Source organism: Callorhinus ursinus, unplaced genomic scaffold (assembly GCF_003265705.2).
Source record: "Callorhinus ursinus isolate GAN/ISIS: 27379988/994484 unplaced genomic scaffold, GSC_fseal_2.0 scaffold4, whole genome shotgun sequence".
NCBI lineage: Eukaryota > Metazoa > Chordata > Mammalia > Carnivora > Otariidae > Callorhinus > Callorhinus ursinus.
Genome location: NW_027397066.1, coordinates 76,681,933 through 76,706,702, shown reverse-complemented (window position 1 = coordinate 76,706,702; position 24,770 = coordinate 76,681,933). Strand labels below are relative to the sequence as shown.

The 24,770-nt window shown below is 38.9% G+C and overlaps 2 protein-coding genes across 4 annotated transcripts in view; one reads left to right on the top strand and one right to left on the bottom strand.

Moving 5' to 3' along the window:
- The window catches only part of GRID2 (glutamate ionotropic receptor delta type subunit 2), a 1,442,323-nt gene that overhangs the window by 33,701 nt on the left and 1,383,852 nt on the right, over window positions 1-24,770 (bottom strand). For all 3 annotated transcript variants that reach the window (XM_073891966.1, XM_073891967.1, XM_025873456.2), the window contains exon 15: window positions 2,546-2,786. In XM_073891966.1, coding sequence (XP_073748067.1) covers window positions 2,546-2,786 — 241 coding nt within the window. The remainder of the gene's footprint in view (window positions 1-2,545; window positions 2,787-24,770) is intronic.
- On the top strand, window positions 17,106-19,999 carry LOC112825466 (BCL2/adenovirus E1B 19 kDa protein-interacting protein 2-like). Its single transcript, XM_073891198.1, has 2 exons — window positions 17,106-18,333; window positions 19,882-19,999. The coding sequence occupies exons 1-2, from the start codon at window positions 17,402-17,404 to the stop codon at window positions 19,904-19,906; spliced, it is 957 nt and encodes a 318-aa protein (XP_073747299.1). The 5' UTR covers window positions 17,106-17,401; the 3' UTR covers window positions 19,907-19,999.

The following is a 24,770-nucleotide window of genomic DNA, read 5'->3' as shown; positions in this document are numbered from 1 at the left end:
GGGGTTTATTCATTTAACAAATACCTATTGAGCACCTAATATGAGCCAGGTATTGCGCTAGGATCTGGGGGTACAAATATGACTCTGAGATAAGGTTATCTATAATAAATAATTTTCTTGCACTAAAAGTTCTATATATGTCACATGCAACTACAAAAGTAGGGGAGCAGTAGATGGGCGATTGCCTTCTATGAGATCAGAGACAGACCCAGGCAAAGCTGTACAAATAAAAAAATACGGTTTTAACAACTCAGTCCCTCTCCACACCTCTTCTTTCCACGTGCTTTCTCCTTTTGCAGGGCGTCTCCTTCCAAGTTGGACTTCTGTTCTTTTCTCCTATTCCCTCCTAACCTTAACTTTCCATTCTTGGAGATAAGTGATACGATATGCTAGTTCACACTAAAGTGTTAGTGACTGTTAAAGTGTTATTTCTCTTCAGGCCAGAGAGATGTGAGATTATTCAGAAAGAGCAACATTCAACACAAGAGAATCCATTTCTAATTGAGGGATGTCATACACTCAAGCTATTTAGTACCTGAATGAGGCAATACTGTGAGGTCAGCAAGACCTTTAGAGACCCCTTCAAGTCATGACCTGCGAATGACAACTTTGGTTTAGGGCCAGGTTTATGCTAAATGACCTCTCAATCAAAGATGCTTTGAGCTATGCTAATGGAGTCTTAGTAAGAAGGTACTTAATAAAGGAAAAGGAAGGAAAATCTCAGATTTTTGGTGCTGAAACCTATTCATAAATCCTTCAGGATTTTCACTTAAAGTGAGCATTAAAGCCCAACGTTTGAAAAATAAAACGGGCAAGAAAAAAAATTGTCTCTTATCAGTCATATTTATAGCCAAGTTCAATAAATTAAATTCATGAGGATTTAAAAATACCCATTAATCATAAGGAGAGAAAATATTTGTTCATAGATCTGAATTAGCTGTCATGAGTTAGAATGGAGTATGTATTTTTTTCATTGTGCTATTGTAGTGCTCCTCAGTGAAAAATATTTTGATGTGCATCACTGTTTTTCCTTTTCCTTTTTCATTTCAAAATCCAATAAAAAATATCCATTAATACAATATTATCACTGAGACTTTAGAGGGTTGAGAGATGTAATTTTATGGTTCCCACAGCAACTATAATGTAGTCATCCATCAACAGATATAATAATGCAAAAATTTAATATCATATATAGTAATTCAAAATATAAGGAGCTTGGGGAGTCCCTTAATTTCCAGATTTTTAAGAATATGAAATCTCAGCTATAATGTTGCATTAATGTGGTCTTTTGCATTGAATCAATGTCAATAGAAAAGCCAGAAGCTTATTCCATAAAGAAAACACTACAGTGAACCCTGCTTAATTTTTAGTTCATACTCCACTAATTTAGAATGTATGATCATTCAGATAGGTAGGAAGCTAAGTTTTATCTTTGGTAAGCCAAGCTTTTCCTTATAAATGCTGCTGATCAATTTTGTATATAAGGCGGTAGAAAGGAATTCTCAGATCATTTTAGAAAGAGATCTGTTTGAAAGAATATATTAACATGTAAAAATTCATATGAACATTGAGAAGTCATTTTTATTTGTGCATTAAAGCAGATCTTCTCAGGATTTGCTCTAACCATCAGTTAGCCAAAGTCTAGTTACAGAAAGTTTAAAAAACTGTCCTTTGAAACTATCTAGCAGATCAAATCATGTAGCAAATTCAGGTCGTTTTCCATTTCATTTTGTGAAGCTTTAGTGAATGAATATGATTTCATCATTTAAAAAATTTTCACCTTTTGGTCCAGTAGAAATATGATAAATTAATCAAGTAATTTATTTTAACTTCACATTTTCTCTACCGATTTGTAAATTCCATAATTTTTGATGAAAACAAGGCACATGCCACTTTCAAAGAGATATTATGTGTAACTCTGCAATTATTCTTTCAGATCTCTGAAAAAAATTTTATTTTATTTTATTAAAAATTTAATTCTAGATGATTCCACACTTTGGATTCATTAAGCTTAGAGCCATCAAAGAGCTAAAAACATATGATCCCTTCTATAGGTCCACATACTGATAGAGGGAAGGAGCCACTCGTGGTGAAGAGACAAATTCTGATTATTTTCCTACAGCATTGTATTTCTTCGGCTGAATCTTAGAGATACAAATAATTTACCTATAAGTTAAACAACTTATTGAAATAAGATGACAAGCATCTTTGTGAACTGGTCAAGGGAATCACAGCCTTTAAGAAAATCACTGAATGAAAGTCTACCCTGAGATCTGGCAGAATTTTAAAGCCCTTGATGGCACATGAAACGATCAGTCTTTTCAAGAACTGCAGTCTCTGCTTCACATATCTGGGATGTCTTAAAATGGTCATTGGTATTGGCATTACCGATTTTTATATTTCATCAATAATTCATTTTCAATATTCCAAGAAAGAAGAAACAAGGACCACCCCCAGCCCATTATCCTCTTCCTGCTGATTACCCTCCCTGGAAAGACCACCCACTTATTGGCTCAACTGAGCGCCAGAACTCTCAATCAAGTACCTCTTTCGATGGGACCCGGGAGCCTTTCCTCTTGTTCCACCACGTCTCCAGCATGGCTATAAAGCAGGAGAGGACAATTCCAGCCGCCAGGATACAAAAGACTCCTGCAAAGCTCTTTATGTCCAGGGCACCTCCTTTCTGCTTTGTGTCCACTGAGGAGTACAGGTCACACTGGCCATTCTTTGGCCACCATTTGTGCTTCAGGATGTCCATGTCACCATTCTGCTGAAGCTCCAGGATCCTTGGGGTAAAGAACACAGCCATGTGTCAGTGCAGACATCGTTACTGCTTCGGTCCACAACACATCCATTTATAATCCCACCGCTAAAGAATAGTGGCTGTCAAGGGGAAATGAACATATAGATTAGCCTGCAGATGGAATGCCAGGATGCTGAAAATGTTATTGCTTTGATATTATAGACAGAGTTGTGCCACAGGGTTTCCTCTCCTCCTTTTGTACCCTCTCTTGCTCCCACCTTCCTTCCTCCTCTTTTTTTTTTTAAATTTTATTCTCTAATTCTGAGTATCATCCCCCCCCACTTTGTTTCAATGTGTTTTTACAATTACATTTCAGAGGCACTGTTTTTATGTGGTTTCAAGCTGTTGCAGTTCTGCGTTCCCTCCCTCCATGCGGAATGACACTCTGGATCTTAATGCTTTTATGGAGAACGTTTTGCTGCTTAGAGCAAGATGCTGGCATAATGTCACCCAGCATATGCTACACACAAAGAAATTCAATTAAAAAGTCTTCTATTATTTAACACAGTGTGGGAGAAAGCCCCGGGACAAGTTTGAAGTTGATAAAATACATCATTTTTGTTTTTTCACACAACTTTAATGCCAAAGGGGAAAATAATCTTACCTTGGAGAACAAGAAGAAAAGTTGACCAGAGGCTTTTAGAAGTAGTTAAATTCAAATAAGAAATACCCTTCTTCGTCTTTTTTTTTTTTTTTTTTCCTCCGAGTCTGGGGCTAGTTGCAAAGCTGCAGCTTTTTTAAAGTATGATTTTTTGCAGAGGTTTTATTCTCATTTCCAAGTACTCTTTAGGCTACCTGAGACCTGCCTACCTCTGGCCCTCCCCCAGGTGTGCCGCCTCTCGCAGGGTGAGAATGGTCAGGGCCAAGGCTGTGAGCTTGTCCAGAGTGTGCACCATCTTCAGGGATCCCTAGGATTTCCCACCCTAACAGTTCAGAAAGCTCCTCCAGGACCGGGGAAAACTTGTCCCCACATTTCTCCAAGAGCAGACCTCACAGCCCCAAGGGCATCGCAGGTGTCTGGAGTGGTGTTTAGAGAGTGTGGACTGAGCTCAGGTGTATGAGCTCAGGGGTGTACACCTTTGTGTGGGCGATCCTTCACTGTGCAGGACAGAGCTGGAGGTGGAAGAGAGGGGCCCACAGACCACCTCCCTGGGCCACCAGGTCTGTGGCAATACTCCAAACTATCACAAATTAGAAACTCAGACCTGACCTCCTAGGGGCATGAAGGTCTATTTGTCAAGGTGACAAGATAGAACATATTTTATCTAAGAGTTTTTAGCTTGACTTATAATTTGCACATAGTCAGCCTTAGGATATGTGGAGCTATATTTCCTCTCTTGCCCTAGGTCTTCGGTTACTTGGGGAGAGACTGCTTAAAACTTTAGAGAGAAGAATGATGTCATTTGGAAGGAGTAAATACTCTTTGGGTGGAGCATTACCTTTTTATCTGTTTCATGTCATCCCTGTGTTGATAAGATTGGGCTAAAAAGGCTAGGGGTGGGGTCAACATTCAACCTGAGTCAAACAGGAGTAAGACCAGCCCTAAGGGCTGTGGGGGAGACTTGGTCTCACCCCCAGAACCCCCAGCTGACACCCCAGGATGGACATTGAACTGGAGCTTCCCTTATAACTTGGACTTCTCCTTTCTTATGACTTTGATCTGTCTAAAGCTTGTTGCTTCAGAGTGCTGCTCAAGAAGTGCAATTACTTTGATTAATTGAATTTACCAAGGTGATTATGAATATCGATGGATTACATTTCACCCTTATTCTTGCCTCTTCTCAGACAAAGATACTTGTATTTCCAGAATTTCTAAAAGTGTGTTCCATGGAACCTTAGTACCTAGAGGAGCTTCTGCAAGAAAAGGGTCCTGTGGTCATTAACTTTAAGAAACAGCCTCTAGGAAATTTACAAAGAAGTCAGTGTATTAAAGGCTCTAAGAAGACCTGTAGAAAAGAAAACTTGTATGATTTTAATTTGGCATTTCCCAAAGGTATTTAACTTTCCTTCTTTTTTCCTCATTTTTTTTTCTCCCTGATAATACATAGTAATAATTTGTGGAGCTAGAGTTTTGAGGAATACACTTGAGAAATAATGCCTCTATGGGGCGCCTGGCTGGCTCAGTCAGTAGAGCATGCGATTCTTGATCTCAGGGTCGTGAGTTCGAGCCCCACACTGGGCATAGAGCTCACTAAATACATACATACATACATATACACATACATGCACACATACATTGAGAAATAAATAGTGCCTCCATCCAAAGGAACAACTACTCGTGGAAATCAGCAGCACTGTGTTAGGTATTACACACATCTGTAATCTTCAATCGCAGCATCAAAGTTGTTTGCTTGGCCTATCTGCAAATATATGCAAATCATGTTGGCAAACCCATTAGCTATTTGCCTACGTAAAGGCACTGGGTAATCAGAACACCTTTGAATACCTTGAAGGGAAAATTTAGTCATCTCTAAAAAATAATATTCTTGGGGTGCCCAGGTGGCTCAGTCGATTAAGCGTCTGCCTTCGGCTCAGGTCATGATCCCAGGGTTCTGGGATGGAGCCCCGCATTGGGCTCCCTGCTCCACAGGAAGCCTGCTTCTCCCTCTCCCACTGCCCCCTGCTTGTGTTCCCTCTCTTGCTGTGTCTCTCTCTGTCAAATAAATAAATAAAATCTTTAAAAAAATAATTTGTGGTTCCTTGACTGATGTCTGTTCCCCTTTCTGGAATGTGTCCTCACCATCTTCCATACTGCCTAACACAGAGCAGACAAGTAGTTATTGATTGAATATGCTCAACATGGTTTTTGGTAATGGACGCTGCCCTCAGATTCTACTTTTTCTTTTCACTGATGTGATTTTCTAACCTATTCCATTTCTTCTTATTCATTTATCCATTCAATAAGTATTTAAAGAGTGGTCTCATACCAGGTATTTTTTTGGGGAAAAAATTTATGTTAAACCACAACTGCACATTCAGCCAAAATGGCCTAAGCAACACTGTGATACTGTTTCTTTTTAATGCCCTCAGTTCATGTTAGTTTATTCTTTCATTCATTTCCGTGTTCATTCAGGAACCAATGATTGTCTACTCTTTCTCCTCAGTGGTATCTGGTATCACAGCGTGTCCTTATCATTTCTACACCTGAAGAATGATTTGGTTTCAAAAATGATCATTGATGTATACACACATACTTTATGACACCCATTTTGATGCTAATAGGAGTAAAGGGCCTTAAATCCAAAGAATTTGTTTAATTGTAGAACTTTTGGGTTCAGCAAGCTGGGGGGTAGGAGTTACTATGGGGAAAAAGTGAGCAGACTTCTCTATTTGCCTTCACACCACAAAGATGCCTTTATGTATAGTCGATCTCAGGAAGCACAGATAACTGAGGCATTGCACAAACACCCCATTTTTAGGGACAGACAACAGCTAGATTGTAAGATCCCCCCAGTCAAGCTGTGAGTAGCCCACAACAGATTCTAGAAATACAGGGTGGGTGGGATAGAAGTGTTGGAAGGGTATGAAAGTATTTTCTAAGCTCAGAGTTCTGCCATAAATTTTTGCGGCAGAATCTAATGCTCCTGGAAATTCCATTAGAAAAGTGTCACTACACCCTCCTTTTTATTATTTAACAAAAACTTATTTAAGTATTAGATAAAGAAAGCTTAGCAAAATCTTATGCACTGCCTTAAAGGCAAATTGGATGAGCCCTTATATAATAAATGAGGATATATATATATATATGTATATATATATATATATTCAAATGTTCAAAAACACTGGCATCTTTAAATGAAACTTGAATCATACCTAAAGGAAATTTTTGTATTTAACTGTGAGCAGCATTGATGTGTGTGTGTGTGTGTGTGTGTGTGTGTGTGTGTGTGTGTGTGTGTATAACATTGCAAGAATCTAGTTGCACAGTTCTTAATATGTGCAGATTTTTAGTTCCATGGAATGATTGTTTTTGCTGTATTTGCAATTTCCACAAGATGGCAGTCTTTACTCACTGAGAGCAATGTATTCCTGCCATTACAGTGAACTGGTGGGTTTGAAATGTTTTAAGTATAAACTTCTTGGTGCTGTAAACACTCAGACTACTAGAAAGAAAGTTGGACATTAGGCCGTGATGAACAATTGGATGAGTGAAACCTCTTCTTGGAGTGTTGTCAGAAAAATCCCTGCCATTTTTACTCCAGAGTGATGAGAGTAATACCTAACACTTTTGAGAGTCCTCAGGGTGAAAATTCATGAAGCCATAAACAAAAGCACCTCGCTCATTACTTGGCACTTAGTAGGGTATGACAACTCAAAAGCTAGAATTATTATTATCAGCATGTGTGACAACCATTCTTTCTTTGGACCTGTTCTGGTACATATTACTTAATGGAGAGTTATATTCCCAGATGAATCAGTGAATGACTGATTCAATGACAAGAACATTGCATTTCCTCTTTCTGTCCAAAAGTACTAAAACATTTGTCATCCCATTGAACAGAAAAGTCTTAGCAGTCCATAAAACCTAGCTTCAACTTGAAAATGGCTAATAGATCAATTCTGCATGCATTGAATTCTTTATTGATATAAATGAGCAAATTTCAGAGCAAGTGAGTAGGGAAGCAAAAGATCCTTCTTTTATATTCAAATAAAAATATTCAACAAGTTTGAGGCATTCATCTTGAAAAGCGTTTTACTTACTTTGAGGATAAAACAGCCTTATTTGTTAGCCAAACTGTGGAAAGAGCCAAGATGCCCATCGACAGATGAATGGATAAAGAAGATGTGGTATATATACACAATGGAATATTATGCAGCCATCAAAAGGAATGAGATCTTGCCATTTGCAACGACGTGGATGGAACTGGAGGGTGTTATGCTGAGTGAAATAAGTCAATCAGAGAAAGACATGTATCACATGACCTCACTGATATGAGGAATTCTTAATCTCAGGAAACAAACTGAGTGTTACTGGAGTGGTTGGGGGTGGGAGGGATGGGGTGGCTGGGTGATAGACATTGGGGAGGGTATGTGCTACGGTGAGCGCTGTGAATTGTGCAAGACTGTTGAATCACAGATCTGTACTTCTGAAACAAATAACGCAACATATTTTAAGAAAAAAGAAAAAGAAGAAGATAACAGGAGAGGAAGAAAAGGGGAGTATGTCAGAGGGGGAGACAAACCATGAGAGATGATGGACTCTGAAAAACAAACTGAGGGTTCTAGAGGGGAGGGGGGAGGGGGATGGGTTATCCTGGTGATGGGTATTGAGGAGGGCACGTTCTGCATGGAGCACTGGGTGTTATGAACAAACAATGAATCATGGAACACTGCACCAAAAACTAATGATGTAATATATGGTGATTAACATAACAATAAACAAATAAAAAAAAACAGCCTTATTTGTGTGTGAGAAATGCACTAATTATTGATTACCCTTCTTAATCATTGCCTTGGAAATTGATTTTCAAATTAATTTATTTATAACAAAACAGGTTGCTGAAAGATGAATGCAAATTTCTGATCCCACACAGGTAACTTTGATTTTGCCTTTAAGTACTATTGCAGTCTATAGATTCTTTTCTAATTTTCTTACCCGTAGGTAAAAATCCCTGCTGAGCCGTAAAAATGATACTGGTTAACTGAGAAAAAGGACACCTGACTTTTCAGTTGTTTCTTCTGGGAACAAATCTAGAGGTAATCAAAGAGTTTAAAAACGTAAGTACAGGAAGTTTTGTTTTCAGGCCATGTACAGGAGCTCCTGTGACTCTTTTTGCGATTGGAATTTTCTCTCCACACTCATAGAAGTGTCAACTACTAGAATGGAAATGACAGAGGACATCATCAAATCTCTCCACTCCCCCCTCCGCTCATCCTATGGAGGAGAAATGGGATCATATAGGATGATAATCCCCCCAAATTATCACATTCAACCCACAAAAAAACAATTTATATAGCGCACTGGGGTAGCCTGAGATGAAAGTCACGGGGCTCCAGTCACCCCAGGCTCTGCCTTGGCTGTTTCAGGGGCTGAAGGGATCAATACTTCAGTAATGTTCTAGTACCTCATCTAAGATACATCTGTTGGGAAGCGCTGTTATAGAGACGAGATGACTTTTTTAGTGACTAACAGAGTAAATTGTAAATTGTCGAGTTAGGGCTAGAATTCCGTTCTGTCTTTCAACACATTCGCCTGGTACCCTACATAGCCTCTGATATGTAACTATTTAGAGAAGAGCTCTCTCTTTTAGTTTCAGAGATTTGTTAGACCCTGAGTAAAATTGTCACCAGTAGGTTTCTTCTAAACCAAACAATGTAATCGTAGAGTGCAAATTTATTCATAAATTTGGGTGTGCAAAGAAAATGTAGCTTTTCTCCATAACTTAATTGATCTTCCTCAGGAGGACTGGGCCCGCTGAGCAGTGGGAACAAAACTAAAATTAGCTCAATATGATTTAAAATTTAATCTGATCTAATAATTTAACATGTCTCTAGCTTTAGCTCAAGAATTACTCAATCCTTCTGAATCCTCTCCTTTTCCTTGCTTTTTTCCAAGACAGCATCAGAATTTATAAAGGATGACATTATACCCGCTATGTTGGAGTTGGGGTGCTTAAGGCGAGGCTTGCAGGGAGGGAGCTGCTGGCTTCTTGCTGGTCCTTGGATGGCTCTGGCAGCTCTCCTTTTATGTGTGATGGGTTCAGCCCTTAGATATTGATCGGTGACTATTGCTGAAGTGAGCAGAGGCTTTAAGTCTGCTAACGTTGGCTAATGTGCTTCTCAGCTCCCTTAGGGCTTGTGGACTCCTCTCTGCTGACCTGTGGGGCACTGTACACCTTTCTCAGCTTCTGCCATTTTCTTCATCCAGCCCCTGACTATTCCTGAGCCCTCAGGTACTACTGTGATGTCACCTTGTCACTCACTGCGGAGGGCTCCAAAAGTGGTCCATGTGCTCTAACTCAGCATTCACACCACATGGGAGCCAGAGAGGCCTGGGAATAAAGATTGAGCTCTTGCTTTTTCTTGACTGTGTAGCTGTGGCTTCTCACCATCCGAGGTCTTCTCTGCTGGTACAGAGCCTGGTGTGCCCACAGAACTCCCCTCAGAGACCTTAATGGCAAGGGAAGTATCATGGCCTCTACCCTGGGTGTGCATTCCAGTCTCACTAACTCCCCTTTACCTGCCCATCTCCCACCCCCTGCCCCTGATGGAAACCTCTGACCAGAAAGAGGCACAGCTTTCCTTTTCTCTCCTGGATATCCCTCTTACACCCAAGGCCTTCAAACTTCTTGGTCTCTAATAGTGGAAGGGAATTTTAGCTACGTAATGACAGAAACTCTATGGTCTGAGACTTCTAGGCAGTTCCTCAATCTGGAAGTCCTGGGGCAGCTTGACACTAGAGATTGGTGAGGATGAAAAACATAATTTTAATATCTCAAAAACACTTATCTGATCTGTTACATGCTTATGAGTTATATGTAACCCACATTAAAAAGATATTTAGGATGGAGTCCCGTTACTTATTAATGTGTAACATCACTTAACACTGAGAAGGAAATTCGGGAATAATTGAAAAAAAAAGTATTTTTGACACACTGAGTGGATCTATTTTGGTCCAGAATACCCACATTATTAAATTCATTTGCTGGGTTCTCAAAAATATTTCCTCTCCATGGTTACTGAGAAAGAATTAATAATAGCATGCAGACAATTTTCAGAAAAATGTCAGCTCAGTAGGTTGTTCATTCATTCATCATTTCTTTCATTCCGGGCATGGGAAATGTAGGTAAACTTGGATTGAGGCAAAAGCACTTATCAAAGGTTCAGATTTAGCATTCAATTAAGTGCAGTGGCGCTCTGACTGGCATACCTGATATCGGTACTTAACATCAGAGCTGTAAAAACAAATTCTATCAACTTGCTGTGAATCAGGCATCAGTGGCTTTTCTTTTCTCAAGCAAAATGTCTTAATGATCGATTAGTAGCATTAGATACAACAACTATTTACTGATAACATATAATACCTCAGTAATACCAAATAACCCACGATAGACTATTAGAAGCTATTTCCTTTGTTGAAATTGGATTTTTACCTAATTCTTCCAGCTAGGTGAGCCAGATGCCCATTATTTCAGTACAGTCCACTAAGATTACCTAAGCATTTCAAACAAGTTTATGAATATCATTCGTTAGGCCAGAGGTTAACGAGCATTTTTGTTGAGGGCCTGATAGTTACTATTTTAAACTTTACAGAATGGAAGGTCTCTGTTGCAGGTAGTCAACTGTGACTTTGTGGTTACAAAGACAGGTCTGAGCCACATTTGGCCTGCTGGCTATAGTTGCTGGCCTCCTGTAGAGCCCCACAGCCAGTCACTCTAAGAAGTCAACAAGTTTCCGTTTCACTGACAAAGATATTGAAGTTCAGAGGGCTTAAATGACCTGGCCAAAGTTACAGCATTAGAAAGCATCGGAGTCTGTTTGAAACCAGAGATTTTGACTCTTATCTCAGTGCCTTGGACCGTGTATCAATAACATATAATAATAAAAATGTAGTAATGACTATTATTAATGTGTGTGCCTTTAAATGAGTACAGCGATCAGGCGTTGACTTTGTGTTTGACCACACTGAGAATGATTTTGAGGTACACGGTGTATATTAACAATGGCAGTATAATTGTTCAAGTGAGTTTTGGATTTCCTTAGTTTTCTGATTATCCTGGAACGTACCTACACCCTGAAACTGGGACCACCCATGTGCCAAAAGAGTGACTGCCCTAATTATTTGAGATCAGGTAGTATTTGTCCTCTGAGGTCTATATTTGCTGAATCATTTTCTAGGCGATGGAAGCTTTATCTTGAAATCAGAGGGCTATGAACAAACATTATATACTAAGAGAAATTTCAGGCAGTGACTACAATTTACTGAGAGTAGGTAAGACAATCAACTGAAGCAGAAAAGGTGGGGTTTCTTTTATTATTTCTTTTTTTTTTTTTTTAAAGATTTTATTTATTTATTTGAGAGGGAGAGAATGAGAGACAGAGAGCACAAGAGGGAAGAGGGTCAGAGGGAGAAGCAGACTCCCTGCTGAGCAGGGAGCCCGATGCGGGACTCGATCCCGGGATTCCAGGATCATGACCCGAGCCGAAGGCAGTCTCTTAACCAACTGAGCCACCCAGGCGCCCTATTATTTCTTTTTAAGATTTATTTATTTATCTGAGAGAGAGAGCGAGCAGAGAGCGTGCGAGAGAGAGCACGAGGGAGGGCGAGGGGCAGGGTTCCTGATGCAGGGCTCCATCTCAGGACCCTGAGATCATGACCTGAGCCAAAATCAAGAGTCAGACACTTAACCCAATGAGCCACTCAGACGCCCCCGTGGGGTTTCTTTTAATCAAAAGATATAAAAATGGTTTTTAATCATGTGTGACTAGAAGTACTATAAACTAATGAGAAGTTTGTTAGGGTTGGTAAAAAAATTACTATGGACGGATTTATGAGAATGACAGCATGTTGGTACTGGAAGGGGTCTGGGAGATGAGGTCATATTTGACTCCTGCCTAGTGAGGTGAAGGGACCTGCCCCGCTCCCCCTACAGGGCAGAATCAACAGAACTGGACTTAATTATACATTTAGTTATTGTTCGAAGACTGTCGTAGGTCATAGACCTGCATAAAAATGAGAAGTTTCCCGTATTGCTTCAAACCTGATATCTCACTTTCAAATTTAAAAAAGATAATTCAATAACACATTTAATTGGTCAGATCTGCTTTTCTTATTAAGAAAACAGTGTCCATTTCCTTATGTAGTAAGTAATGTCTTCCTAAGGCATCCATTTTTCTGTGTATGGGAAATAAACTGTACACTTTCTCCAGACAATCTATTTCCCAAAGGAATAGCAATAGTAAATGCATGTGTAATGCCGCAGAGTTTACAAAGCACTTATCAAATCACTGCATATCATTTGATTTACTTCTTAAAATAACCTCGTGAGGGAGGAATTATACTGATTGATTGACTGATTGATGGCACCGCTCCTCCCCCACTCCTTATTCCTGTAAAAGGCTTTAAGAAGGTTGATGTTATTAAATTCTCATTTTAAAGCTGGGGAGATTGAGGCTAAGAGGTAAAGAAAATTTCCCAAGGCCACAAGGCTGGTAATTGATCCAGCCAGCTCTCACACCAAGGTCTTCTGGCTCCTGCACTTTTTTTTTTTCCTTGAATACACTGTCAATTTCTTTATTATTCCCTAAAAAAACCCACTATAATGGATGCTGCCTCTTCAGTTCCTGCTGCTTTATTAACTGAGGATTTGACTACTCAAGTTTCTCGGCTAACACATATTCCATTGTATCCATTTACGAACATTACACTTTGTGTAACACATCCTGATGTCTCCAGAGAGCCACATGAATATCGCATGAGTTCATTAATCTCTGTGCGATTAGAATAAACGTCAGATGAATTCATTATCATGAGGCACTCAGGGGGCTTTGCCAATGTTATCAAAACAAGGCAGTGTGTTCAAAATAAGGAAGTGGTGTTATGAAACCTTATCCTTACTCAACGTAAGTCAACATACTGTGAAGTTTTGATCTATGTGATGCGAACTTCCATAGTTATTCCAATGAAATTTTTCCTTAAACAGTAGCCCATAAAAAGTAGGTATTTATTAAATAACACTTATTTTGAAAAATGTGCAACACTTAAAACAATTTTTAGGTTCAAATATTGATGAGATTTTTGTTGGCTCTAAGCAGCATCTGACTTTATAGACATGTCATTCTTTGCTGATGAACCTGAAACCTGGTTTATGGTGCCCGTTCAGATCCATCCTTCGAGGTTAGAGTCAGCCCCTTCCATCACAGGTCTTGTGATGCCTAAGGGGGCAAAATCAGCCTCGTTTACAGAAAAGCAATTGCTTGAAAAATCAAATTAGCAACATGATGGATCTCAAGACTTTGGTGACTAGTGAACTTTAATTATTATATATTTTATGTGTTTATGCTGGCAGTAAAAGTCAAGCACTCATTATAAAAATGGCAGACATGATCTTTCATAAAATGAGTGCTGGGCGGCAAATGAATAGATAATCAGGATAATGAAAGCAGGCCAGAAAGATGCTGGAGAGCTGAAAAGACCTCGACGATGACTCCCACTGAGATGGAGGGCATAATTGCAATTGGAAAGAGAACACTTCTGGTGATCTTTTAAAATGTCAGCTTCATCCTTAAGCTCAGTGTGATATTTGGGTTATAGGGTAAAGGGGAAAAATTCTTTCCTTCTGCGGTGAGAAACTGGCAGTGACCATCTCTGCTTACAGTCGCTCTTCAGGCAATACAAAATCTTCTTATGCAGACCGTTCAAATACATGTTTGTGAAAGAGGGTCATAAAGTCAAACTTATTTTGGTTAGCGTGTTATACACGTTTTATGGAATATTTTAATATCTTTGAGTCTGACAACTAAGCCTTAAAGTAGGTGGGATCTTGAAGTGTGTGCTACGTGTAAATGGATAAAGATTGTGATAAGGATCTTTGGCACAGCGTTAGGAGAGAAGTTTACGGAGAAGGAAACTTTCGAATGAACAAATATTCTCAGGAACATCTGCATAAACACTGAACTTTTTATAAGTCGACTAACAGTTTAAATATGCAGAAGGAATTCATTATTCTAAGAGCTGTTATAGTAGTAGGTACTCTATGATGAGAATTCTTTTATGATGCAAACGTCTCCTGGCTTGGAGAAGGTATGCCAATACATGTTTTTAAAAAAAACCTCGGGGTCTATTTGTACTCAAGATGGTGGACAAATTCAGGATAATTAATTAAAATTCTCAGCCAAGAGTTAGATCATTGATAATACTAATAGTACAACTTTAGGAAAATAATTTTGCTATGCTTTACCCATATTTTCATAGATGGACAGTCTAAAGTACTTTTAAAAATTATATTCTAATTTTTCAGGTGTATTGTATTATATTTAGTATTATTCTGACTCTGCTGGAGGTGTTTCCAATTTTTTAATAAAGAATGTTAAGACAGTAACATCACATAAACTTTCCTCCAAGTGACTCGACCCATACAAAAACAGAAATGTCTGTTCATTTCAGACATTTTAAAAGGTGAATTCAACTTTCTAACTTCTTTCCATTATGAATCTGAACACGTTATAATGTTTCTATAAATGAGGGGGAAAAAAAAAACCCAAACTGTCACTTGGACGGATTATCTGTAATCGTGTTCCTGTGTGATCCCACCGCAATGAGATTATATGTCCTGGAAGGGGCTGGGCAATGAAAGGCACTGTGCAAAAGGGTCACCAAACCTTGGATTTGGAACAACGGACAGTTTAGGAACAGCATCATGGAGTGCGTGTTGTTACAGCTGCCTCGTAATGAAACTTACCTGGCTGGAAGCTTGATTTTGGACTTAGAGCTTCAGAACTGTGAGAACTAAAGGTCTGTCGTGTAGGCCGCCAGGATGTGGTACTGTGTGAGGGCAGCCCGCGCAGACTCACACACACGGATTGTGAAATGTACGGCACCACGGCAAGTGTCATGATTTGGGTATGGCTGCCATTTGCAAGTGACTTTCCTGTCCAGCACTTTTCTTGGAATTTCTCTTCTGACCCCTTTCTTTCTCCCTCTGGATCGTGTTTGGGATAGAACTGGTCTGAAACTCAGAACCCGTAGAATTTATGTTTCTTCTTCTCCTTCTCAGTAGTTTGGATGTTTTTAAAAACTAGGATACATACAAATATAAAATCTTCCTTTTTAAGATACCACTTTATAATTTGCAAGGCATTTTATTGTCATTGTCATACTTTTGTTACAGGCCACAAATTAAACAAATAATCCTCTACTTTATCATTTACTTTAATAAGTCAAGTCTTCATTTATAAACTTCATTAATTTAACTCCGGTGATGTGAAATTTCTATATCTGGGATGTTACAGTCATATTAAAAAAACATTTGCTAATAAAAACTAATTATGCAAATGAGAATGTGGGAGAGATATTTAAGCTACTTAAGAAATGAAATTGTTTTCAAGTACTTCACCTATGATAACCCGATATGATAAACTACTGAAAGTAAACTGATAAGTCATTATTTAACACGAGATCTCTAAAACCTTTATTTTGAATGCTGATAGTTAGCTTTACTTTCATTGGTTAGAGCCAATCTTCATTAAAAGTGTAATGTTGTGAGATGCGTAGCATTGGTTTTTAGGCTAATAACAAACACCCACACTTTGGGCATTTGATAATCAGTAGGCACATAAATTTTAAATAGAATACCTGGATTCTGTAAGTAGTTAAAAGAGTAAGTCTCACTTGGAATAGAAATATTGGCTGTCTTTTTTTTTTTATGAGGCAGCAAACTGAGGTACTCTAACATAAATGGTTATTTATAAAAAAATTATATAATGTGGTATAAGTAGCAGCGAGACTTATCTAACTTCATGTAGAAAAGATAATTGATGTGTTACTGCTGTATTTCGCAATATTAGTTTTCCCACGCATGGGAGATATGCTGGGAATTAGTCTATTCCATCTTCTTAATGAGACTTATCTATTACCTCAGATAATGTCTATTTTCTTCAACCAGCAGGACTAACTGCTTACTGGAGTGAAGTTTTCAGCAATTATTAGAAAGAAAATTTACCAACAGATAGAAAGGGAATAGTCTATCTTCCTACGTATCTATGTGTCAAGATAAGATGAAATGACATGGATGTGCTGTTACGAGACGGATGCTGACTCCCATAGTTCTTGTGCAAACGCATGCGAGCTGCTTACAATTTTCCCATGATGATAGCAAGAGCTCTATGCATGGCAGTGTTTACTTACTTGATGATAGTATGGGAGGCTTCAATAACTCAGAGAAGAGGCTTGATAAAAATGGAGTGTCATTCAGTCCTGATAACGATTGTCAGAGGGACCGTGTGGCTAGTTTCTTTATTCAGAAATAGGTCTGATGCTACCACATGTGCGTACGTACAAAATGGAGGCATTTGCAAAGCCTGCTGTTTCTCTGCTTTCCCCCAAACTTGACATAATCAGCCTTTCACGTCTGTTCCCAATCTTGGTGAATTAGAAATAAAAGCAACCTAGCTAAGTGGGGGATCTGAAATATTTATAAGAGCCTTGATGAATAATTGTGGGACGGCAATTTACCCATGTTTGGAGAGCCAGGTATATTTTTCAGTAACCACATTGCTCAAAATATTGGCAAATTGTGAAGAATCTTTACCTTGTATATGGTGGTAAACAACAGTGGTTTACTGTGCTCTACTGGTTTCTAGATGAGTAAAGACGATAAAACCCTCTGATAAAAGAAGTGTCACTGAAGTAGGCGGGGTCGCCCTCTGCATCCGGGTCAGCTGCTGCCGCTGCAGCTATAGCTTGGGGACTGGGCCCCCGTCTCCACTGCGGTCCGAGGAGAGCGGCCTCCTCTCGGCGCTACCTCCTGCGCCCTGGACGTCAGCCCCACGTCGGCGGCCTGGAGAGGCGAAGAAGACGAGGGAGCCAAGGCTTCCTCCGGGGACGTTGGCTCTCTGGATTATCAGGAGCTTGTGGCTGATATTGAATCTAAGCTGAGGATGGAAGTTGTGGAACTTAAAGAAAAATGGCAAGATGAAGATTTTCCAATACCTTTACCAGAGGATGATAGTGTGGAAGCAGATATACTAGCTGTAACTGGACCCGAGAGCCAGCCTGAAGTTAATGGAAATAAAGGAAGAAAGAAATTCACCGCTCCAGACATTAGCCTGACCCTGGATCCTAGCGATGGCTCTGTGCTGTCAGATGATTTGGATGAAAGTGGGGAGATTGACTTAGATGGCTTAGACACGCCATCAGAAAACAGTAATGAATTTGAGTGGGAAGATGATCTTCCAAAACCCAAAACTACTGAAATTTTTAGGAAAGGCTCAATTATTGAATACACAGCGGCAGAGGAAAAAGAAGATGGACGAGGCTGGCGTATGTTCAGAATTGGACAACAGGACCACAGGGTCAATATGAAGGCAATTGAACCCTATAAAAAAGTTATCGGCCGTGGAGGATGTTATAGGGATGGAGTAAGTGCCATTGTTGTGTTTGCTGTCTGTTTTATGCCTGAAAGTGGTCAACCTAACTATAGATACCTGATGGACCATCTCTTTAAGTATGTTATTAGCACTTTGGAGCTGTTAGTAGCAGAAAACTGCATGATAGTTTATTTAAATGGTGCTACAACTCGAAGAAAAAGGCCCAGTCTGGGATGGCTCAGGAAATGCTACCAGCAAATTAATAGAAGTTCACGGAAAAACCTGAAATCACTAATCATTGTACATCCCTCATGGTTTATCAGAACACTTCTAGCTGTCACAAGACCCTTTATTAGCTCAAAATTCAGCCAAAAAATTAGATACGTCTTTAATTTGGCAGAACTAGCAGAACTTGTCCCCATGGAATATGTTGGCATACCAGAATGCATAAAACAAGTTGATCAAGAGCTTAATGGAAAACAAGATGAACCGAAGAGAGAACAGTAAATTTGGCGTCTAGTCCAAACAAGACTGAAGAATGTGCTGATGAAGCAGAGCTCTTTTTTGCATTTATAATGCATTTACTGGCCCTGATTTTTACGTAACCTGTTACAAAATGGACTTGACTCTTCCTTAATGGACTTTTGTATAAGGGACTGTTCACTGCTGTATTGGTTTGCAAATCTCTTGAATTTAGCTCTCTATTAGCTAATTATATTGTAATCATTTTATATTTTATATTGCTAAATAGCAGAGAACCACACTTTATATAAAGCAGTTTTTGCATTTGTTTGTTGAATGATGCATCATCTTCAGTAAACTATTTATATGCCTAAATGGTAAACAAAAGAGATAATATATATTTTTATGTTTCTGAGCAATATTTTTTAATGTATACCTGTCTTGTGGAAGAATATGCGGGTAAATAAGACCATGATTTGTAAAGTGCATGTTCGAATTTTTGTTTTTGTAAATGGTTAGATACATTTCCTGGGTAACTTAGAAAACAGAGTTGCTCATAAGGTGATGGACAGTTAAACTGGTTCTCATGAATACCCAAAGGTCATGTACATAATCTAAGTAAATTAATACTATCCTAAACTTTTTTTCTCATTTAATACCGTTTCTTAATTCAGAAGTGCAAATGCAAATGTATTGCACACTTTCTCCTTTTTAAAGGAGAAAACAACCTTTAAAGACAAGTCAAAAAGCCATTTTTAGAACTAGAGAATTTAAGAGGCTAAGAAATGGGGTTTGTATATATGTATATATGGGACATTTTATCTTCTGGCCAGAAGTCAGAACTTTATAAAAATTTTAGGTCTGTTCACTAATGTGAAATAAGCTGTGTGTCCAGGGTATCACTCTCCAGAATTTGTGAGTGCAGTGTAGTATTCAGAGAATGTGATGAGTTATTCACTGTCCCTATTTTTCTGTAGAAAATAAGGGCTGCTTTTTTAACTTCTCTCAGTGTGGGCACTTTACCAAAATACTTCTATATCAGTTACTTAAACTTGATAGGAGGTAGGTGTTTGACCTAATTAGATTTGTGTATATTCACATTTTCTGTTGAATCATGTTGGCAGTACTGTAAATTAAGTTATTTTCTAAGTCTTAGAGCATCATTACATTATGCTGTTTGGGACGACATTTGATATAAGCATATAAACTTCTTGTTTGATTTGGTAAGTACCTTGACTCTACACTGAAATACATTGTACTGAGGTGCCCAAACAAAACTCAATTACCTACAAAGTCATCCTAAAACAACAGACTGGTCTGATACTGTGTCATATGCTTGTGTGACTCATACACATGTGGAAAAATTAGTATCCTCCAAGTTTGAGGATACTAGCACACCCCAGCCCTTCCTATAAGGTAATTTACAAAAGAATGTCCTCGAATAGCAAAATTGAAGCTGATGAGAGCTAAGCTTTTAGGATTTATTCCATCCCAGACTGAGCACACATGTGGCTTTTACAAACATTGTCATTTTTTGTATGAAGTTTCTGTTAAAAAAGAGAATTTTCCTTTATTTTTGTCCTCCTCAGTTATAAACTTGGCATGCTAACCTAAGTCCAATTATGGGAGATGCTGGAGGATTCCCAGGATGAGATGTTCCTCAGCAGCCTTCTGACTTAACTTGGATCCAGCAGCTGTGGGCAGATCCTAAACCAATGTCATTATAGCAAATAAAGCCAAAACCATTATTGTTTGCTCAAACCTTAGAAACAGTTTGTGTTGAAAAAGCAAACTAACAATAACAACTTAGGCATTTACCATATGAGAATTTAGGAATAAAGGGTCATTGAATTTAATTGGGAGTAGAGTCTGTATTTAAAGAGCTCTTTAAGTAGTCTTTCATCTGTAAGTCTTTATCCTGTTGAAAATTTGCTGAACTTTTTAAATAGGTGGTTTTCCTCCACATAAAGCACACAGTTCTTCAGTTTCAACAGTTTATTGTGTTTATTCACTTTTGCTTTTGCAAGCATTGTTCCTAACTATAGATACGACTTGCACTGTTCCTAACTATAGATACAACTTGTTGCAAAAGTGATGCATTTTCCTAAATATTTTTTAAAGTACAGGTAACCTTTAATCTATTAGAACATTAAAATTCAGAAGGGACAGTGTTAACACCTGGGATATAACGAGAGTGGTGTGCTGTGAATCGTTGGATTAAATGACACCTGCTCTAACCTACACCTTAATGGAATCTGGTATAGGGACATGCCCCGTAATAAATGTTTCATAACTATAAGGCTTAAGATTATAACTAGTAGGTTAGAGGAAAAGCTTAGGAAGTTTGTTATTTGTAATTTGTCACTATGTGACATTTCCCCCATATCATTCAATTTTAATTTTTCATTGCTGATTGAAAGTACATAAAATTGTATTATTTTATCTTTCTGCTGGGGTCATGGATCTAACTTAACTGGTTTAATTTAAAAAAAAATAAAAGAAGTATCACTGAAGTAAAAACTCAAGCTTTATAGAGCACTGCAAGTGATGGCATTCCATATACAATACATAGGCACAGTACCACAGCAACAAGGGTAATGTGAGAAATAGGTGCACTTTGTAGCAAGAGGAACATTACCTGGTTAGCTTACTTTCTAGGAGAAGAGACCATATTCTCTGAGACTATAGTGAAATGATATTCCTGTAGTTGTAATGAAAAAAAAAAAAGAGAGATGTATGCTCTTATCCAGTTTTTGCAGTGAGGCATGACCTGCAACATGAATCAGAGGAAATTAAAATATAAGGAGTGCTTCTAGATTCTTTGTTACGTTAAGCACCAAGTTATTTCTCAGTGAGTCTCCATGATGGCCCACAGAGCTCTGGAGATCCCCCAGGATCTTTCATATATAAGGATTGGTCTAAGATGCATGAACAAGATAAGCTGGTATTGGGGTGAACATCTCTAGTGGAGTGTGCAAGAAAGAGGAGAGAGTTATTGCTTAATGTCACTGATCATAGCCTGAGACCATTGAAGAGAATCCCTAAGTTTCTGAATTTTTAAAATTTTTTAACATTTGGATTCCATTCTCCTTCAGTTCTGGGCAATGGTTGCTTGGAGCCATGCAGATGGGAAGTATGGCAAACAGTGTCCACGGAGATCGTATCTAATAATTGATGACAGGGCCCATTAAGTCCTAGCACCCTCCTCCCCCACCCCTGAGAATCAATGGCTACTATTCAGTTTCTCTTCCATCATCTTCTCCTACCCTGTGTTAGTCTTATCACTTTCACTTACGATAAATCAGGATATGATCCATAGAGAAAACTGAGGATACACAGGGTCGAACGTTACAAACCCAATATACTAGGTGTTTTAGTGAGCAAAAAACAGACGAAATGAATTCTACTCACAAAACTATTTGCAAGTATGCAGGTGGATGGAAGGCACAATAAAATGTGATCAAAGAGAAGTCAAAGAATGACAGGGAGGTACAGATAAGGGTTTAGGACATGGGAAGGAGGGGAAATAGTTTAAGGATTGAGGTTTTTGGGAGAGGAGAGTGTAGCAGTTAAGAATACGAATAGAGAGTTAGACCAACTTGGGTGGAATTCTTGTTTCCTTACTTCCTGAGAATGTACAGGCAAAGTAACATGACCCTTCTGAGCTTCATTTTTTTCTAATCCATGAAATGAAATAATGCCGATCTTAAACTTATAATCATTATAAAGACTAATGTGGTGTCATCCATGATGAGAGAGTAGGGTCCATTTGCTTATTGGGTTCCAATTTCTCTTTTCGGAACTGAATACTGACATAGACAATGGCTAAGTCAGTGCTGTCTGAGGTCAAATGTCCAGTCTGATAGTTTAGCTAATAGAATAAATAGAGTGCTGGAGTGTGAAGTTTTGAGATTGTGGGTGAGGAAGCAGGCAGCTGTGAAAAGCCTAGGAAGACAGCATGAAGCTTTTAGGAGGTCAAGCCAGGGGCCAGAAGCCTTATGAAGACAGAAGGACAGCCTCAATTTCAGTGCTATCATTTACTATCTTCTTAACCATGACCTCTCACTGACCTGGGTTTAATTTGAGGGACAGAATACACTGTAGGGTGAGGACACAACATTTCAATAGTGCTAGCTCCTTCTCCAGATTTCTTGTCAAGTTGAGACTGAGGAAGCCACCGAAGGACCTGTCACTATACAGCAAATTCACAGCGGCCCAAGAAGCAACTCAGTCAATCACTGTGCTTCCCATGAAGGCTGCAATCAATAATGCCACAGGAACATTTCCCCCCAAGAACCAATAACTGCCTGGAACTGTGGGAGACCCATTACAACCCTGAGAATGTGATGTGGAAAAACGAGACGAATAAAATAGTTTACTCACCAAAAAGAAAAATACAAGAAAAGCAACAGCACCATACGTTTAATTATGAAACCTTGCTCTCACCCTAGGGAAGAGCACAATGGGTAGATTTGTTATTTTTATGAGAATCTGACTCCTAGACGTTTCACGAGATCACATTTTAAATTTTGTACTGGGCAGAAGAAACGAGGATGTCAGGTGATCCTCAGAGTTTACATTACTTTTGTTGTGAATAATATTAAAAAATCTACCTTTATCGATAGTACTGGGGTATTTTCATTTCTATGAGCTTTGAGGACTTGAGAATGATCCTAACTCAGGCATAAACTGGACTTGGAAATTCCAGTAAGGAATATTGATTGTAGCCTAATGGACCCTCGGTTTAATTCACCTCTAGTTTAGCCCTGTAACACATCACCATAGCAACCCTCCCAATATTCTCTACATTTCCCAAACCCTGAACCGCCCTTGCACCTGCCTCATTCTTAGCAGAGGATCTTATTTCCTACTTTATTGAGAAGATTAAGCCACTGGGTAGAAGAAACTCCCTTATGTTTTTAAAATGACATCACTCTCTTTTCTATCCTAGTTCTTAGAAAAACTGTGCCTACTCCTGGTCAAAATTAGCTTTTAACAGAAAGCCTTTATCCCCAACTATAACTATTCTAGAGGTTCTCCATTTGAATGATCATTTGCATTTCCTTGGCTACAGACCAGAGATTCTGATTTACTAGTTCAGAATCCTCGCCCCAGGGGATTCTCATTATCAAGCTGGTTTGGTGAAACCACAGATTTGTCTGTCTTTGAACTCTCTCCAGAAGTTTGCTTATAATTTTCCAATGACTGTTTTGTTCCTTCACCCAAGTGATCTGTCTGACGTCTCCCAAAGGATTATGAACTCCTTAGGTCAGGTAATGGTGTCGGGGATCTTTGTGTGCTCTGCAGTATTTACCATTGTAGTTTGCAGGTAGGGTGACGGGGTGAAAGGCAAAGCTCAGGAAGGGAAACTAATACGTGCTCCCCAGGAGACAGTAGGCAGCAACAACACCTGGTAATTCCTCACGGTTCTTGAGACCTATCTATCTCTTCACCAGCATAATTCACTTTATGGCAATTAACTTATGTAATTCTCAAAACCACCCTATGACTTTGATGATTTTATCACCATTCTTATGTATTTAGAAACCCAGGAACAGGGAAGCGAAGTCGTTTGTGTAAGGTCATAGGACCAAAGAGTATTGTTTTTTGGTTTGTTTTATTTTTGTCAGGGAGAGGGAGAACAAAAAGCCTGTACAAAGAGAGCACTGCAGAGGTTCATTAAAGAAACGTTACCGAGTTCTGTAGGTGTGTGTGTTGAGGGGGAGGTCGCTTTGGCAAAAGTGATCAAAGAAAGTGCTATAAAGGAGGCAGCTATTTGAACTAAGGCTTTGAGATACAGAGCCGGGGGGACGGCCATTTCAGGAGAAGGAACAGTACAGATGGAAGCGTGGTGGGGGTAGGAGAGAGAGGCTTGCCTCTGTCCCTTCATCAGCTGAAGGAAGCTCAGTGCCACTAACTCTCCCTTCCTTATATACTCAATTCCAAGAATGAGAAGAAAAGAGAGATGATGGACAGGTGGCTCTATGAAGCATGGAAAGGAATTGGGATCGTTTTCTCATTAGTCACTGAACTTTCATTTTCCCCTTGAAAAATGATTCCAACTGCACTTCTCCCTCCTTCCTAATCCATACCTTATTTTGCAAATGATCATTTCCCTTGTATCTTACAACTTTGATAAGCTGTATTTTAATTCCGTCAACCTTCTACAAGCCCTTATATCATGGAGGAAACTAGTACATTTTGAACACTGAAATTTAAACTTACCAAATACAACAAAACCGAAATGATCTTTAACATCTTACCAATTTATCTGTCTCTGTTTTTGTCCCTTGTCTCTCTCTGTCTCTCTCTCACACACACACATACACAATGAAGGAAGAATAAAAGGTTGGCTTGCCCATCCCCATCCAGTTTACCTAACCTACTTAATAGAACGAAGAAAATAATCAGGACAAAGGTAATACTTTTTCCTGAAACCAAATATGACTATAACTGACACTACCTGTACCTTATCCAG

Bases quoted from the DNA above. Each gene is read 5' to 3' on its own strand.
- LOC112825466 (XM_073891198.1), top strand. From the start codon at position 17,402: ATGGAAGTTGTGGAACTTAAAGAAAAATGGCAAGATGAAGATTTTCCA. The intron at 18,334-19,881 runs GTAAATTTGGCG...TGTCCTCCTCAG, and splicing joins GATGAACCGAAGAGAGAACA to TTATAAACTTGGCATGCTAA.